The following is a 20,694-nucleotide window of genomic DNA, read 5'->3' on the forward strand; positions in this document are numbered from 1 at the left end:
AACATACTCGCGTCTTAATTACTACCATTATAGGCTCATTGCATAATGTACTATTCTTTCACCATATTAATAACGCCAAAAGAAGTGCTTATACAAAATTTGGCCACTCGACCGCAATTACGAGGGCCGTAAAAAATAAGTTCGCCAGAAGCCGTTAACAAAAAGAAAATACAATTTCATTGGAGAAATTTATTGGGACAGACAACACCAATTGTTGAGCTGTTTTCCAACATATTCTCTACCGGAATTGAGACATTTGTCATATTATGGGATCGACAGTGAAGTGCAGACGGCTGTCAAACGCTGGTTCCGATCCCAGGCGGTTGACTTCTACGACACAAGGATACAAAAATTGATCCCATGGTATGACAAATGTCTCAATTCCAGAGGGGATATGTTGACAAATAGCGCAACAATTGGTATATCTATTTCAATAAATCTTCTATGCAATTGTGCTTTTTATCTGTAAACGATCCGAGGGAAAATCACATTCTGGACGGCCTTGTAACCAAATACCTTACCATAATAATACCTGCCGGGATGGAGATACTCGCGAAACAAACTGTAATCAACTGCAATGTATATTGTTGCTGGGCTAGTTAATTTGTTAATAGTTTTATGAATTAGTACTAGTGTTAAAATGTCAGGGTGTATATGTGCTGTTTATAATTGTGACAATTATAGCATTACAAATTGCTCTAAATCGTACTTTCGATTTCCGACAGTTCATAAAACGTGAGTCAGCAACATTCTTTAGTAGGCCTATTCCTTCGTCTTTGTGTTGATAGAAAAATACAAATTAGTTTTTTTATTTAGACCTAATAAATAAATAGAAGTTAAAATGTATTGGATTTTAAGGTTTTATCAAATTAAGTTTTATTGTTGTCCACATACCTTTACTAATTATTACAAGCATCAGATTATCCATACAAAATTCAGGCGGAACATCAATTAAAACATCGCTATATTTTCAACCAGAGGGCGTTTTGTGAGGAGATTTTAAATCGTGTGGATGAAGACACTTTGTGGATATCTGACGAAGCCCATTTCCATCTCAGTTGTAGTCACTTAAAGGACATCCTTTTGAAGATATAAATTGCAGGCTATGCACTTTATGATCTCAAGTATGTTATTTTTTGTAATAAGTTCTTGAGTCAATAACCAAGTGTTCATAATCGCCCGTTCCTTTGCCTGACCCTGTATTTCAAGTGCATAATTACCGTATAGGTTTAATTGACTCAGATATTCAATATAAATAGTTCAGGAGGAATTACTGTAGTATACAGACGGAAAACATGATGACAACCAATATTTCAATATTAAGGATGGTGAAAATATGTGTTTCCGTGAAAATCACGAAATATATTTCTAAAAAAAGTAAAAAATTACGATCATATACACATTCGACATACTTAGGATGTCCTAGTCAATAGTATTAGGTAGAGATACCAGCGGTTACTACGATGTTATATTTTATAAAATTATTTTCATTTTCAATGCATAAAATCATACACGCATTTCAGTTTCCAAGTTAAAAGCAACCAATGGAACGGAATATCCTCCTACAAATAAGCGTCTTTATTTAATATTACTATAAGATTATGTCTCGTGACCAGAATATTGCACGAAATGGAAATATAAAAATTGGAAATTTATCTTTTGAAGAGGTGGAGAAGTTCAAATATCTTGGAGCAACAGTAACAAATATAAATGATACTCGGGGGGGAAATTAAACACAGAATAAATATGGGAAATGTCTGTTATTATTCGGTTGAGAAGCTTTTATCATCCAGTCTGCTGTCAAAAAATCTGAAAGTTAGAATTTATAAAACAGTTATATTACCGGTTGTTCTGTATGGTTGTGAAACTTGGACTCTCACCTTGAGAGAAGAACATAGGTTAAGGGTGTTTGAGAATAAGGTGCTTAGGAAAATATTTGGGGCTAAGAGGAGAATGGAGAAAGTTACACAACACAGAACTGCACTCATTGTATTCTTCACCTGACATAATTAGGAACATTAAATCCAGACGTTTGAGATGGGCAGTGCTTGTAGCACGTATGGGCGAATCCTGAAATGCATATAGAGTGTTAGTTGGGAGGCCGGAGGGAAAAAGACCTTTAGAGAGGCCGAGACGTAGATGGGAAGATAATATTAAAATGGATTTGAGGGAGGTGGGATATGATGACAGAGACTGGATTAATCTTGCTCAGGATAGGGACCGATGTCGGGCTTATGTGAGGACGGCAATGAACCTGCGGGTTCCTTAAAAGCCAGTAAGTAAGTAAGCAAGCAAGTAAGTAAGTAAGTATTCAATATTACTAAACGTGTTGAATGACAATACAAGGATGTGTATAGGCAAATTTTCATTATACAGAGCGTTCTTCAGGAAATAGGCTTCGCTCAGATAAATACTATCTGCTTTTAACTGTTATAGATCGAATACATCTGCCGAGGAAATAGCCTAGTGTGTAGGCTACACAGATGGTCATTAAATACGCATGGGATTTTCATTCATCCTAGCGATATTGACATTCAAGGAGGCAGTGGTAAATATTTCCCATTGTTGCGGCCTGGATATTGAGCATAATTTCTAATTGTTAAGTGTAAAATAAATGGTTTATTAACGTTTAGGCCGGTATTAGACTATAAAAACACCGGGATTCACAAGGCTCTTCTTTTATTTCAATAAATATAATACATAGCCTATTATTTACATCTCAATATTAATTGTAGCATAGGTAGTTTGTCTTTTATTTCCCTACGACTCCCCATAAAAGAATCAGAAGTCCTATGCCTATTTTTATGACGAGGACAGATAACACAGGCTGAAGGGACGTCAGGGTTAGAGCATTAATATACAGTTGACTTCCATTCAATGCACTTCAGTTTAGTTTGTGACAATGCAGTACATATTAGAACAGCAAATCTTCATTTATGGTACGCATATTAAGCAGAAATATGGAAAAAAAAAAAGTTTTGTGCCATATTTCCAGCAACTGATAGTACCAGCACTAATCATAAAGCAGGCCAAAGCTGTTAATTACTTATGTCACTTTTTGAACAGCGTCGCACTAAGCGAAATCTGTTTTCAGGCGTACACCCGATGGAATAATTCGCAATATCAAATAAGTCATAAGTTAACGACAAAAACATGATGCCTGTGTTAGAATAAAACTAAATGAATGACCTCATATTTCCCAGCCTGGCAATACATTGCAAGCAAATGTATAAAATGTTCACATTGCTGTTCCAGGCCCTGGAACTGAACCCTAAGGACAAGAACGCGTTAGTAGCCAGAAGTAAATGCTACCTGCTGTTGGGAGAGCCACAACTGGCCCTCAAGGATGCTGAGACAGCTCTGCACGGAGATAAGAACTTCATCCACGGTACAAGAAAAGTTAGAAAAATTCGTGAGAGGACAAACTTATTTTGTAAATTTAATTTTTTCTGACTTTTACCATTTATTTCTTTTCACCTTAAGCCTACAGTGAGAGTTAATAGGCGATGGTAATTTCAAACTATTTTTTTCATAGAAGGGTAATAGAATGGAGTTAATAAACCATGCGATATTTTATACTTTAATGCTTTGCACTTCCATTGAGTAACTACTACTGCTACTGCTACTCCTACTCCTACTGCTACTCCTACTACTGCTGCTGCTGCTGCTGCTGCTGCTACTGCTACTGCTATTATTATTATTATTATTATTATTATTACTATTATTATTATATTAGCCATACTATTGGGTCTTGGTCTACTTCATCAAGCCTCTTCATTCTTGTCTATCTTGCGCTATCCTTTTCCAATTCATTATGCTAAGAATCTTCTGTGTATCCTCCTCGATTTCATCACTCTACTTACTTCTTGGTTTGTCTACCGTCTCTTGCCTCCGATTTGTTGTCCTGTATAGCACCTTCTTTGTAATGTGTTCATTGCCATTCGTTGGACGTCTAGTCAGTGAAGATAATCTTCTTAGTTTAAGCACTACAAAGATTGCTGATTCTTTGTAGAGTTGTATAAGTCATTGTTATATCTCCATATATAGGCTAGTTTTCTTTTATTGGTCTCAAAATTCGCCTTAGAATCTTTCTTACAAATGAGTTGACGGCCAATTATTCTTTGTTGTTGGATGTCCAGCTCTCAAACCCATAGCATAGAAATAATTTATTACTTTTTTGTATACTATCCATTCTTTTTATGTTCTAGTGATATTTAACTTATTTTATATTTTTGTTTTCATATTTTCCGATAATGGTATGTCTATAATGTGATAGGTTGAGCTATATATAATCATAATTTTCCTTACTGTGTGTACCTAAAAATATTGTATTCATTGTATGCTTTGTACTGCACTATTTTACTACTATTATTATTATTATTATTATTATTATTATTATTATTACTATTCTTATTTTTATTATTATTATTATTATTATTATTATTATCAATAATTGTCTTATTTTTTTATACTTTGTATGTCTAATTTATTTTGACCTGCTGTTCACATTTTATTATGCTTTTTTCTTTCTTTCTGTATGTTATATATTATGTCTGATTTCTACTTACTTGTTGTTTACATTTTATTATTATTATCTTATTCAGTTTTGTGTGTAAAATTGTACTGTATTTTGTAAATTTGTAGTGTTTTTTGTAACGCAGTTTTACTTCTGGTTGAGTGTTAGAGAAGGCCGTATGGCCTTAACTCTGCCAGGTTAAATAAATCATTATTATTATTATTATTATTATTATTATTATTAATTAATTAATTAATAATATGATTAGTGAACTATGATACTGGTCAGCTATGTATGCAATGGAGAGGGAAAGGAACTGGCCACCCTATCCCATTTCTCCTGGCTTAGTTGCCTGAGAAGTGATGCCTTATTGGTGACACGAGGTTTCAACCAGTTTCAGACTGTTGACTAAACATACAATTAATTAATACATCATCGTTATTGTTGGAATTGCCTAAATAAAGAGACGACATCCAATATGACAAGATGGCTTCTTTCAGGAAATTCTGTGATGCACATTAACCCCTTATAAAAACAAATAAGAATGAATCTGCCAACATAATAAGCAAAGGCTGCACACTCCATTACCTAAACGCTTATTATTTCACAGCTTTAAATCTCTTCCTTAATGTTACAGAAAAATAAATTGCTTTATTTCTCTTAAAACAGAGAAATTAAGTAAGTTACTTCATTGTCAAAAATATACCCCCTTTAGACAGCATAATCAATCATAAAAGGCCCACTTTATATGAAGGTGTTGTAAACATTATTTATCCACTTTGATTATGTAATGTGGGTTTTACATCACTAGTCAAGATGTATGTATGTATTTAATGCTCAACCAGATTGATTCAACATCTTAAAGATGTAAACACGTTCATTACGCAACTAGTTAGGTAATGATACTCTAGTTAGGTAGCAAAAAAAGATATATTTGCCTATGACAAGATTGTCTAAATCAAAACAGAATTTTTTGATGATGGTAATGAAAGTGTCAAATAAATTTCATTTTATTTTTGGTTTTAACAGAAACTTGTTTAAAAAAATATCTGAATGGTTGATCAGTAGGTCTTATTATAATCTTAATGTTATGTATTTTTGTTATGTAATTTTAAGACAATGTCTTTTGCACTTTATGTGTTCATAGACTGTAAATTAAAGTAATTAAAATAAATAAATGAAACTCACAAAAGTTTGCCAGCATTATTTTCTACGACACATTTTTCGTGGAACATCAATCTTCAATTTTTTTTTATATTTCACTTCATATCTTACGCGCATTTCGATGGTACTAAACATTCAATTGCAGAATTTGCAACATTTTCAATATCTGAATCCTCGTTTGAATTCACTTTAACAATGTTTATTTATTTCTCCTAGTACTGCTGTTCTTCTGTTATAAACAAAAACCTATCGTGTTCAAAACCAATAAAACAAACATAAACGAATCGTCTCTCGCAGGAAGAAACTAATATTAATACAATCGCCTCTCCACAAAGACATGTTCAAAACTAATAAAATAATAGAATTATTTTTATTAAAAAATAATTGTTTGTCAAAGTGGAAAAAATGTTGTACGATATTACTTATCGTAACTTCATATTACAATATTCGGCTGGTTATCAAACTCGTATTGTAATATAAAACGTTACGCTACTCATGTCGTAAATAACTATTTTAGCATGTATAATGTATGTTAACAAAGAAATTCTTGTTTGTGACAGTCATTATGTTTAGACTTAAGTATTATGAGTGACAAAAACGAGCATTACAGAAGTGACACTTTCTCATGCAGTAAGTTATGGGCCACTCCTTAGTCCACAATATTTTTAGGTTTAACCAACTCTGCCATTTGTTTAAAAATACTGTAACAAAAATTCGATACGCGAAATCACTGCTACTTACTTCAAGCGTCTGGAAACTTCACAATTCTCTATTTAGAGGATTTTGAGTCATTTCCAGACATGAAAATTACTGAGATATAATAAAATTATTTAATATATCACGAAGCGCAGTATCATTTATGTTTCAGCTATTTACCAGAAAGCGGAATCTCTTTACAACCTGGGCGACTTTGAACACAGTTTAATGTACTATCACAGAGGGCTCCACCTGCGCCCTGAACTCGAAGGCTTTCGCTTGGGTGTGCAGAAGGCTCAGGAGGCCATTGAAAACACAATCGGAAGTAAGTATTATGGTATTCTGAATGTTTAATTTTTCTTAGGCGAGATTTAGAAATTTTCCCATATAAAGGAATCAATAATAATAATAATAATAATAATAATAATAATAATAATAATAATAATAATAATAATAATAATAATTTATTTATTTATTTACTTACTTATTTATTTATTTATTTATTTATTTACTTACTTACTTATTTACTTACTTACTTATTTATTTACTTACTTACTTACTTATTCATTTATTTATTTACTTACTTATTTATTTATTTATTTATTTACTTACTTATTTACTTATTTATTTATTTATTTACTTATTTATTTATTTATTTATTTACTTACTTACTCATTTATTTACTTACTTACTTATTTATTTATTTATTTATTTATTTACTTACTTATTTATTTATTTATTTACTTACTTATTTATTTATTTATTTATTTATTTACTTACTTATTTACTTACTTATTTATTTATTTATTTATTTATTTATTTATTTATTTATTTATTTATTTATTTATTTAGAATATTAACGTGCAAAACAACAGCACAAGGCCAATTACAGTTTAGCACGATACAAAACAAAACAACAAATGATGATGAGAATGAATGATAGAAATGGAAGTGAGATGAAATACAATCAATATAATAGTCATCAATAATCTTTGATCAAACGCAACAAAATAAATAGCAATATCTGACAATAATAACAAGTAAGGATATATCATGACAAACTCAAAAGGTGTATACTACACATTAAATGGATCCAAGCTTAATCCATGCAGATTAGCATATTTTATACATCTGCAGACCGGAGAGAGAGATTTTGAATTTCTATTATAAAAATGTTATGAAATCTTAAACCCTTAGCAGGAATACGAAGACTGATATTGCTTATGAATGATTCACAATCAATATCACCCTTAATGACTTTACAAAAAAATAAATAATCAAGATCCTGACGTCTGGTGAACAAACTGCAGCATTTAAAATATTTACAGTTAATCTCATATTTATAGTCATCGGAATTTGGTAAAAATCAATAAGAACAAAGGGAAATAAATTTTCTTTGAATATTCTCCACTTTAGCCGAGTCAGTGGAAGTAATGGAGTCCCATACAACAGAAGCATATTCAAGCTTGGATCTAACCAATGTATAGTATGAAATTAATAGACACATCGGAGTAGAAAAAGAATAAGTTATAGATCTAATTAGACCAAGCATTCTTAATGAATGGGTATAAATATATTGCACACTAGCCGTACCCGTGCGCTCCGCTGCACCCGTTAGAAATAAATATAAAGTAATTACATAATTAAAATAGGACATTTGATCCAGGGAACATTCGTGTTTGATAGAAGGATAAATCGTTTAATATGTTACTTAATTTAAATTGCATCCAAATAATTAAAATGCGATCATTTTGGTCCAGAGACACTCATTTGGTGCAATGACAATTCCTTTAACATGTTTCTTAATTTTTATTACATGCAACCATAGTTTAATGAATATTGACATCATTTAGATTTAATGTGTATACTTTATTTTACTTGTTATAGGTTTCCATTGAATTGTGGTAATAATTTAATTTTAACCCTTGTTTTCTACGTATTCAGTAAATGGCGCTTGGCCCACTATGGTTCTGAACCCTTCAAATAACTTATATTAGATTATATAATATTACATATTATATTATATTATATTATATTATATTATATTATATTATATTATATTATATTATATTATACTAATCGTACCCGTGCGCTCCGCTGCACCTGTTAGGAATAAATATAAAGTAATTACATAATTAAAATAGGACGTTTGATCCAGGGAACAACTTTTACAACAGCGCAAGATAATCTGCTTCGCTCATTACGCAATTTTTTTTTTTTGCATTACATTTATTGCATATATATATATTTTATGTATTTTAACACGATTCAATTGAGCATAGTTAAAATTTGAATTATAAAATAATGGATTGCTAAGCTAACGTACTATTACTGCATACTAAATCAATACAATCTCGTTGTTCGTTAATTCTCTGAGATTAAAATGAGTGTACATAAATATTATTTTATGAAATACAGAAAACGAATGTAGGCCTACAAAATAGCCTATCAAATTTTCTGTGCATAAGAAGCTATTTTAATCTTACCTGTCCTCGATTTACTCAGACGTTACTGTAATAACATTATAGCATTATGTCCATCTAGAGAAACTACACTTTCCAATGGTGAAATAATAATTAATTATACAAATCGGTTAATTTAGCTTCTGATATTACTTCATACAAACATAGAAACATTCTCTGTAGGCTATGTTTAATAGCTTTCGATTGTTGTTGTCCAAGGCCCCTTATAGACGAAGTCATTTGTTCTTAATTCATTGCACCGTCTTAGATGGCGTTATTTTAATTTTAAAACTCATTTATCTCATTAAATATCAGTCGTATCAAAATTTTGTAAAGAATAAAACGTATCGGAAATCAATTTCAAAGAAACTTTTGTTATGTAACATTTTTCACAGAAATCAATAATAAACGAGATATTTCGATTTATTTAATTCAGGCCCCCTTATAACCCCCCTTTTAAATAAAGTATTTTGAATGCCATATAGCCTAAAATCTAAGTTACAACGAACTTAATTCATATTCCAATTTTCATATAAATCGGTTCATCCATTATCGCGTGAAAAGGTAACAAACATACAGACAGACATACAAACAAAAATTTCAAAAAAGCGATTTTCGGTTTCAGGGTGGTTAATTATATATGTTAGGACCAATTATTTTTGGAAAATCGAAAATTACCAGAAAAATTTCGGCTACAGATTTATTATTAGTTTAGATGATCATGGAAATATAATTTAGAATCAAGTAAAACACCACGATGTCTAATACTATTTTTCTTAGTAATTATGACATTACTAAGAGAATAATTAAATTTTAGGAAAGTAATAATAATAATAATAATAATAATAATAGTAGTAGGCCTAATAATAATAATAATAATAATAATAATAATAATAATAATAATAATAATAACAATACAGGAACAACTATATTATCACATTGTCACATCCAGGCCTTAATTACTTACAAAATAAATGAGTACTAACTTTTCATCAGAATATTTCCAATCTTCAATCTGCAATATGAATAGTGTTACAGCAGTCCTCTTTGCCAAACGCCACGAAATTATTCTGGCGTAATAGAAATGCAACCCGCACACCACTGTAGCAAAGAGAGAGGGGAAGGGAGAGAGGTAACGTGCAGAGACGAACCAACCCGGAAATAAAAAACAATATAATATTCTTCTACTTATTAGTTACTTCAAATATCTTGGAGCAACAGTAACAAATATGAATGATACTCGGGAGGAAATTAAACAGAGAATAAATATGGGAAATGCCTGTTATTATTCGGTTGAGAAGCTTTTGTCATCTAGTGTGCTGTCAAAAAATCTGAAAGTTAGAATTTATAAAACAGTTATATTACCGGTTGTTCTGTATGGTTGTGAAACTTGGACTCTCACTTTGAGAGAGGAACAGAGGTTAAGGGTGTTTGAGAATAAGGTTCTTAGGAAAATATTTGGGGCTAAGATGGATGAAGTTACAGGAGAATGGAGAAAGTTACACAACGCAGAACTGCACGCATTGTATTCTTCACCTGACATAACTAGGAAGATTAAATCCAGACGTTTGAGATGGGCAGGGCATGTAGCACGTATGGGCGAATCCAGAAATGCTATAGAGTGTTAGTTGGGAGGCCGGAGGGGAAAAAGACCTTTAGGGAGGCCGAGACGTAGATGGGAGGATGATATTAAAATGGATTTGAGGGAGGTGGGATATGATGATAGAGACTGAATTAATCTATCTCAGGATAGGGACCAATGGCGGGCTTATGTGGGGGCGGCAATAAACCTCCGGGTTCCTTAAAAGCCAATAAGTAAGTAAGTATTAGCTACTTCTCGTACTCATTATGTTTGTACGTATTATTAATAAGAAATATTATTTTCTTATTCACCAAGAAAGAAAACACATACTTCACAACAGCAGACAATTTGAAATTAGAAAAAAGCAGGAGGCTGATCATGAAGTTACAAATTAGCCGATTCTTTTTCTTTGTTTATTAATGAAATATTCAACTTACAGATAAGGGCGTGGTAATCTTTATGGCAATAAGAATACTGACATCATGCATTGTTCTTTTATACTCTATTTAACATTTTAGAACAAATTAAGCACTTTATATTTTCGCCATCAGCACGAAAGAAAAACTGTTCCTCCCATGCTTTCTGAAATCTACGTTTTTGCGTATTGTTTTGCTTTCAAAGCAACATTTCGGAACACAGTATCCTACACACTTACAGTATTGCAAGTGATATGTCTGCCTACTTCTAACGAAATGAAAGGGGTAAGAAGAGGGTGGGGGTATGATGTCATCGTTAGACTTGAGTAGAGGCAGGGTATGTGTCACGACACAGCTTTTCGGCTATAATTACATAAGAGAATAGTCGGTATGGAAAGTTAGAAAGTGTAATCTTGTGAACAATATAATAAATGAGAAATAAGTTGCGAAAATTTTGTTTTATTTTTCTTTTTAAAAAATTTGTCATACAAAACTATCTACTTTTATTAGCCTGATCAAAATCATCCACTGTCTGAATATTTACTTCATGACATATTGCTATTTATACTTTGGTTATATTTAGTAAAACAGATAATGAACTTTTTTTAAATTTAAATTTGAACTGTGTATGGACATTCAGGACTGAAAAATCATCAATTGTTTCACGAAGGAAATACAGTAGTGGCAAAAGCATTAATGCAACACCCAACAATCCAAACTGGCACGAAGCTGAAAAGAAAAACGCCTGCATTTATAATATAACTACCAAAAATGGAAGTCAATCTGAACAATCGTATTTAAAAAATATGTTAGTTTTTCTAGTTACAGGCTATCAACTATAGAAATATTGTATTTATATTAGCGATTAAATGTGGTGGTAGACATTTAAATAGATTTCCCATCAGTGTTGCCAAGTCAGCGGTTTTGTAGCTAAATCTGGTGTTTTCAGGACTATGGTCAGCTACAGAATTTTACCTTCAGCGGCTAGCTATATATTTAGCGTTTTTTGATGATTCCAGCAGAGGGAAATGATATATTTTTTTTTCTGTAAAGATGTTATAATTGTTTTTATATGTACTTGCGAACAACAATGTTAGTTAATCATAAACCAGAGTTTAGTATGGTATTATCACACTTTTTCAAAATGCGAGTATAAAATATCTACGTTTTATGTTAACTTGATTTGGTGCAACTACGTCCGTTTCCTGCCTCATCCATTGTTGTTGTACAATAAGGTATGCCGCATTCGTTAAACTCTTAATCTAATGTATGCATTGTATCTGTAAATGAATCGATGTATTTAATCATAAAGAATAGATAATGAACTGATTTATTATTTTTATTTGTGATATATTATTTAATTTATCATTCCACATTATAGTTCATGTAACACAGACATACTTAAAACTTAAAACCAGACTGCAAATCATTGAAATTAAATTTAAAATTATTTAAAACCAGACTCATTGTTGGCAGGCACGTCTCCAGCTCAGTGTGAAATCAGATTTCGAACCGACTGGTGTGATTGTGAATGTGATTATTTCCGAAGTTCCAATATAATATTCTTGATCTATTTCATTCAATTTTGAAGAAATATGCCCTGTGAGACTTTGTACGAATATGAAGACGATTTTTCATAAACATAGAGCCTACAAAGTGATACACACTTTCCATAATTTAATCTATATTTATATAAAATTCTTCAGTTCCTAAAACTGTATAGTTTGTATTTCAGATTTGGAAGTGATGTGTTAAGAAAAATCTGGAGTTTTTTAACTACAGTTTAGCGGGTTTTTTTAAGGGGAGGTTGTAAGCTGATTTGGATCAAAATTGACATTTTTTGGTTTTTAGCTGAACTAATAAATTAAGAAAAAGTCAACAGGTTAAGGAAGATCACAACTACAGGTGTGCTAATTTTCATAGATGTAGATTGAATAGTTTCTGAGATAAGTGTACCTGAAATTGCTAAATTTAACACGGCGAGGATAGGGCTTACAACCTCCCCTTAAGCTTGTGCGGCGGTAAATGGAATTCTGAGTTGGCAACACTGTTTCCCATTTTCTTACAAATTTGTTAGACATTCATAGTGAAATTTGTTAGCAAGTAGTCCTACTAGCAGTGGCGTAGCGTCAATGTAAGCTAAAAAGCTCAGCTTCCCCAGTTAAAAATAATTTCATAATAAACCTTCAATCTATGGACAAAATTATTTATTAATTTTAATAGAGTTTATATTTACGCGTTAAATGTTGTGATGCGGCAGCTCAGGATGATTTGTGATGCAGCAGTAAACAAGAAGCCTGCACACACCAGCTTCCAAGCAGACTGGTTTCTTACACTCATTCTTCTGTGTAACCCACCCCGCAGATTTTCCATCCCTTTCTAACTAAACTACCCTGGTCGCAAGGCTAGCAAGAAGCTAGCTTTAACATTTAAAATAAGTAGTTTCCGAATTATCCCTTTTCGTCAGTTGTGTTCAGTTGAAGTGTTAGTGTGCATTGTGGCTGATATAATAAATAATGAATGAAATAACAGTTCCTGACACCAATTTACTTGAATTTTTTAGGACAATTCTATTCTCAAGACTGACTTACGGACAAAAGTGTGATCTAAAAAACAAATGACCGAGTTCCTTGCTGTCAATGAAGGACACAACCAAAAGACAGACGCATATTTACGTACTGTATCTATTGACCGTTAATATTGTGATTCCTCTATGACAGGGAGTGAGCTAATGTTATACGTATACGTGTCTATTTGTTAGAGATACTCGTATGTGTAAACCGTGAAATCATATTTTACTACGTACCATTTGAGGTCATGCCTTATTTGTGTTACTTACGATGTTCCAAACCAATCTTCGACTGCTGACTTGACATTGACTACTATTTATTTTAAGACTATATTTTTGTAATACGTTTTCTCATATTGCATGATTTCAAGAAACTTGAATTAGCTTCCCCTGCTCAAAATTTAATGCTACGCCACTGCCTACTAGGGTCTTTGGACATAGATTACATGATAACAAATTATTTGTTAAATATACTATTTTCATGTCGTACATGTTTTTAGATCAACTACCGCAAGCCGAAGAATCCAACACAGGCTCCACAGAAAGTAACGGATCTGCCAAGAGAGCTAGTAGCTGTAGAAAAAGTGAACAGACGTCACAAATCAGCAAACAACAGTCCCGCCGTCTTCTGGGAGAACTCTGCGTGGATAAAGAATACCTGGAGCAGTTCCTCAAGCATCCAGGTACAGTATGACAACGGGAAACATGCTAGGGTTTTACTTTACGTCGAAACTAACACTCAAGTAACACACACTTGCAAAAAAATTTTTTCTCAACTTCACTCCTTGTTTCACATGAAAGAATTTCTACCACTTAGTCTAAAAAAGAATCTTATTCAGACGCTTGTAATGCCCCATTTTTATTATTGCGATTCCTTGCTAACTAATGTAAGTTCACTCTTAGCTGAAAGGCTACAACGTGTTCATAATATGTGCATACGATTCATCTGCAATACTCGTAAATTTGACCATATAACACCTTCCCTCCAGTTACTTTCATGGGTGCGTCTGAAGGAACGAAGAACAATACATTCACTGTCTCTTCTGTTTAGAATCATGCATACTTCTACTCCGAATTATATGTCATCGCGCTTTCAATTTCTTACAACTCTTCGAAACCGACACCAAGCTCTTCTTTCTATCCCTCATCATAGAACGTCTCTATACTCATCTTCCTATACTGTAGAAATACCTCGTCTCTGGAATTCGTTACCTAATGACGTCAGGGACTGCCGGACTTTATCACAATTCAAAATTAAATTGGAAAATTTTGTCTTATTTAATGCTTTTTAGGTATTGCTAGAAGTGTTGATTTGTGTTTTTTACTCTAGATTAAAATCGCAAGTTTCTTGTTTATGTTAGTTAATTAGTTAGGTTACAATTAATTATACTTAATCACTCGTTTAAAGTTTGTGTGACTGCAACCTGTGTATATTTTTGTGTGACTTTACTTTGTTTATAGTGTTTTTTTTTTTCCTTTTTATTTCTGTTATTGTATTTGTATTTCTGGTGGTGTGAAAGAGAAGGCCTGATGGCCTTAACTACACCAGAATAAATAAATAAATAAAGTTGGCTCTTTTACTAGGAAATATAATCTCATACTATTTATTTGCGAACTTAACAAACTCCTATAATTCCTAATTAAAATGCAATAATAATTTTTGACTGATTAAAACGAAAATAAAATTCCACGATTCCCGGTCGGGGCAAGTTACCTGGTTGAGATTTTTTCCTGGGTTTTCTCCCAACCCAATATGAAAAAATGCTGGGTAACTTTCGGTCCTGGACCCCTGACTCATTTCGCCGGTATTATCACCTACATCTCATTCAGATGTTGATAGAGCGTCGTAAAATAACCTACTAAAATAAAAAATAGATAATTATGTGTATTAAGGTTCCTTTCCTGTGGCTCAGTTAGTTTCTGATCTGTTAACAAATAAATTTTGAAAAATTTGAATATTTAAAAATGAAATGTGTCGCTGAATTTTTCAGTAAAATTGTTAGTAAAAGGTATTCTGCAAGACCTGTGGCATATTTAGAAAAACGTCAGGTAGGGCCTATTAATTTTCCTATTTCTTTACTACAAAAAGGGGAAAAATTTGTATACCGCTGCATAACTGAAAATAAAAAATGTCCACCATCTGTGTCTCGCGCAGTGTCACGTCGTTGAACTAGGAACATTTTGTAGCGCATAAAGTGCAGTTTGTCCCACGTTATTACAATCACAGGGACATCATTTTACTTTTATTTCAACTTTTATTGTACCTGAGTTTTTGAAAGTACTTCTACTAACGAAGTTCCAACTGTCCTCCACACAGAACCAAGGCCGCAGTACTGAGTTAGTGATTATCAGACTTCCTTGAATTGCCACACGCAGCATGCAATCAGGTTGCCGATGTACGGTAGTATAGAGGTGAGCGACCGCCCGGTCTCGTAGTATAAGCAGTTCATGTTAAGAGTTGTGACCGGTCCAAATAGATAGAGCAGCTACAGCTAATGTATACCTATGTAAGCACTTGTTTTTGCATTACTGTGGTTGGAATAGTCAAAGCTTAACGTTTGTTCAGTGCAGACAAGAATTCAATCAAACATGCTGTAATATAATATTTCAGAATTGGCTCATGTCAGTAGATTTACTGGCATGTGAAAGAACTCCTGCGGGATAAAATCCCGGCACATCCGGCGACGCTGCAGTTGCGAGCGTCGTTAAATAAAACATAACATTTTTTTTTCGAAGATACTATTCTGTACATTGATTCTAATAATTTTAAAATCGTGTCCAAAAGCATCATCCTGTTAGAATCGTCTAAACTACAACTCTCAGAAGCCCTTAATATAGTGGATAAAGTATCACAAACCATTATCCAAAATAACATTTCACTAATTTCAGAAAAGGTTAAATATAAGTTGAGAAACATTATTGCTAAAAATTCTGCCTATTCACAACTTCGTACTATAAATGATGTACTATCAGGTCACGACAAGAAGTCTGAAGTTGGTGTACTAAAAAGTAGTGACTTTCCGTTCTTCAAATATGCACCTATTACATCGTGTGATGTTGAACGTCCATTTTTCCAATATAAAAACTGTGTAAGTGACCATCGGAAGAGGTTCACTTTGCAGTAGCTCAAAATGTACGTAACTCTTCACTGCAATGCACATATTCAAGGATGATATGAGTATCTTACATTTAAGAGTTAATACATCTCACTATAAATAATTGTGTATTTACATGTTTAGACATTTCCTACTTCAATGATCATTCATTATATTTCTTGAATGCAGGATACAGGTTTTATTGTAACCGCAGTATACTGCTCAGTGTTTACATCATAGGCATACTTCATCTTTTGCACGCCCCCTTCTCATACAGTCTATACCGCGTGCGCAGTAAACCTTACGATTCTCGTGGCAATTCCACGAAGTCTAGTGATTATAGTACGTTTCAGAAATATGCTCGCGTTTTCCAGTGATGAAAACTTCCAATATTGAATAATATTTTCGCACAGGTACTGTAGTCCGTTTGCCTACGTCGCATCCCGATTTCTCCCACCCGCTTCTGCTCGCTCCACTGTAAAGACTAGTGGCTGGGCTTTCTTAGCTCTTTTCTGAAAACATTAATTTCTGTTAGGAATTAATTGGACGTCTACGTAATATTATGCAACTGTTTAAAATAACTTAAATAAAAGGACCTTGTTAAGGAATTAACTATCACGTGATTCCCCCCCTTTCTACGATCCTGCGACATAACCACTTGGACGGACAGTAGATAGCATGTCTGAGTACTTTTATCTGTGCGGGTCGGGCAGAAGTGAAGACTGAATTTACAGTACGTAAGGTACTCTTTTATAGAGTAGGTACAGAATTATTTCAACATGAGTTACTAAGTATGGAGGACGAAATTGGTAATTGGAATTAGATGCAATAGTCTATAGTGCGATAATAAGCACAAAAGAACTGAAGCCTGTATCGAAATGAACGACCACCATTTTAAAAAATGTTTTAAATATCCGTATTATGATTATTTTTCATTTTAACTTCATTCTCTATATCGTTCGCTAATGTGCTGTAGACAGTATAATATACACTGCACAATGAATACGTTCGCATGGGTAACTCAGTTCGTGAGTAAAAAGACTTATTGTTAATACTGTACTGTATTTTGATTAAACAAAACCTAATGAAAATTATCACACTCAAAATCGCGACATTTCCTACTTTACGTAAAACAGTTATATTACCGGTTGTATGGTTGTGAAACATGGACTCTCACTTTGAGAGAGGAACAGAGATTAAGGGTGTTTCAGAATAAGGTTCTTAGGAAAATATTTGGGGCTAAGAGGGATGAAGTTACAGGAGAATGGAGAAAGTTACACAACGCAGAACTGCACGCATTGTATTCTTCACCTGACATAATTAGGAACATTAAATCCAGACGTTTGAGATGGGCAGGGCATGTAGCACGTATGGGCGAATCCAGAAATGCACATAGAGTGTTAGTTGGGAGGCCGGAGGGAAAAAGACCTTTGGGGAAGCCGAGACGTAGATGGGAGCATAATATTAAAATGGATTTGAAGGAGGTAGGATATGATGGTAGAGACTGGATTAATCTTGCTCAGGATAGGGACCAATGGCGGGCTTATGTGAGGGCGGCAATGAACCTACGGGTTCTTTAAAAGCCAGTAAGTAGTAGTACGTAAATGGATGAACTACTTTTCTTCCCTCCTGTACCTAGTAAAGTTATTTGTTTGTATTTTACGCCTGTATCATCGAACTCCAGTCGTGGAAGTAGGTAGCAAACGGTGTTTCTGGGTCTCAATCATTAATCCAAAGGCATAACCAGGTTAATATTAAAAATGTTAGTAAAAACAAAATGATGTCCCTGTATTATCAGTAATATTGATTAATAGACATATTGGAAACTTTATTTTCAAATTTACATCATCGACCAGTTACACTTTCCCCATCGTTCGGTCACTCTTTCAACACAAACAAAGCAACGAAAAAATTGATGCTAGATGTGGTACTGACTTGTCTAAGTACCGCGGTATCGTGTGGAAATTTGAAATTCGGAAGACACGTTCTTTACACAGTAATACCACAGCCTAGTATATACAGCCACTAAGCCTGTGGTAATGAGAGTAGTATGAGACGATAGTAGCGATCCTAGTGGCTCGCAACTACCTATGGATCCATGTTCTCAGTGTTGAGCTTCGTGACTGTATTACTAGACTGTAGTAATACTGCGCTCTATACAGCTGTTCAGCGTGAACACACTAAAGTACCGAAAGGCGGTGACCCCCTAATCTCTCATCTCCACACACTGATACCTCTCTAGGCAATATTATGATGCACAACTTCATGTTTATATAGTAATGTTATGCTACGCGTACTATACGCAAGAGATAAAAATGATACAATTGTTGCAAATTTTGGGTCATATACAAAGTATATTTCTTTTATACATTTACTCAGCTTATATATTTCTCTACCAAATGACACTGAGATAAATTTAGATGAAGCTGCACTATGTGTTCCAGTCCAACGATGTGACACTGCACATGCGCGAGACCGGTAAGTGGGCCAGCATGTCATTGATAGGATACAGCTAATCTATACTTATTTACAAATGGCTTTTAAGGAACCTGAAGGTTCATTGCCGCCCTCACATAAACCCGCCAGCGGTCCCTATCCTGTGCAAGATTAATCCAGTCTCTATCATCACACCCCACCTCCCTCAAATCCATTTTAATATTATCCTTCCATCTACGTCTCGGCCTCCCTAAAGGTCTTTTTCCCTCCAGCCTCCCAACGAACACTCTATATGCATTTCTGAATTCGCCCATACGAGCTACATGCCCTGCCCATTTCAAACGTCTGGATTTAATGTTCCTAATTATGTCAGGTGAAGAATACAATGCGTGCAGTTCTGCGTTGTATAACTTTCTCCATTCTCCTGTAACTTCATCCCTCTTAGCCCCAAATATTTTCCTAAGCACCTTATTCTCCAACACAATTAACCTACGTTCCTCTCTCAAAGTGAGAGTCCAAGTTTCACAACCATAAAGAACAACCGGTAATATAACTGTTTTATAAATTCTAACTTTCAGATTTTTGGACAGCAGACTGGATGATAAGAGCTTCTCAACCGAATAATAACACGCATTTCCCATATTTATTCTGCGCTTAATTTCCTCCCGAGTGTCATTTATATTTGTTACTGTTGCTCCAAGTTATTTGAATTTTTCCACCTCTTCGAAGGATAAATCTCCAATTTTTATATTTCCATTTCGTACAATATTCTGGTCACGAGACATAATCATATACTTTGTCTTTTCGGGATTTACTTCCAAACCGACCGCTTTACTTGCTTCCAGTAAAATTTCCGTGTTTTCCCTAATCGTTTGTGTATTTTCTCCTAACATATTCACGTCATCCGCATAGACAACAAGCTGATGTAACCCGTTCAATTCCAAACCCTGCCTGTTATCCTGAACTTTCCTAATGGCATATTCTAAAGCGAAGTTAAAAAGTAAAGGTGATAGTGCATCTCCCTGCTTTAGCCCACAGTGAATTGGAAAAGCATCAGATAGAAACTGACCTATACGGACTCTGCTGTATGTTTCACTGAGACACATTTTAATTAATCGAACTAGTTTCTTGGGAATACCAAATTCAATAAGAATATCATATAATACTTCCCTCTTAACCGAGTCATATGCCTTTTTGAAATCTATGAATAACTGATGTACTGTACCCTTATACTCCCATTTTTTCTCCAATATCTGTCGAATACAAAAAATCTGATCAATAGTCGATCTCTATACTAATAATAAATCTGTAAGCGAAATTTTTCTGGTAATTTTCGCTTTTCCAAAAATAATTGGTGTTAACATATATAATTAATCTTCCTGAAACCGAAAATCGCTTTTTTGAAATTTTTGTTTGTATGTCTGTCTGTCTGTCTGGATGTTAGTTACCTTTTCACGCGATAATGGCTGAACGGATTTCGATGAAAATTGGAACATAAATTAAGTTCGTTGTAGCTTAGATTTTAGGCTATATGGCATTCGAAATACTTTATTTAAAAGGGGGGTTATAAGGGGGCCTGAATTAAATAAACCGAAATATCTCGCTTATTATTGATTTTTGTAAAAAATGTTACATAACAAAAGTTTCTTTAAAAATGATTTCTGATAAGTTTTATTGCAGGCAAAATTTTGATAGGATTGTTATTAAAGTCCGTCTGTCTGTCTGTCTGTCTGGATGTTTGTTATCTTTTCACGCGAT

General features: G+C 33.6%; 1 protein-coding gene across 3 annotated transcripts in view; it reads left to right on the forward strand.

Annotated features, from left to right (window-relative positions):
- Window positions 1–20,694, forward strand: part of LOC138691202 (outer dynein arm-docking complex subunit 4) — a 39,048-nt gene that overhangs the window by 2,155 nt on the left and 16,199 nt on the right. Inside the window, exons 2-4 of one of the 3 annotated variants that reach the window (XM_069812990.1) lie at window positions 3,256–3,412; window positions 6,549–6,701; window positions 13,906–14,088. In XM_069812990.1, the coding sequence (XP_069669091.1) occupies window positions 3,256–3,412; window positions 6,549–6,701; window positions 13,906–14,088 (493 nt within the window). The remainder of the gene's footprint in view (window positions 1–3,255; window positions 3,413–6,548; window positions 6,702–13,905; window positions 14,089–20,694) is intronic. The other 2 variants (XM_069812991.1, XM_069812992.1) reach the window with 2 other exon arrangements.

The sequence above is a fragment of the Periplaneta americana genome, chromosome 16, assembly GCF_040183065.1.
Source record: "Periplaneta americana isolate PAMFEO1 chromosome 16, P.americana_PAMFEO1_priV1, whole genome shotgun sequence".
Classification (NCBI taxonomy): Eukaryota; Metazoa; Arthropoda; class Insecta; order Blattodea; family Blattidae; genus Periplaneta; species Periplaneta americana.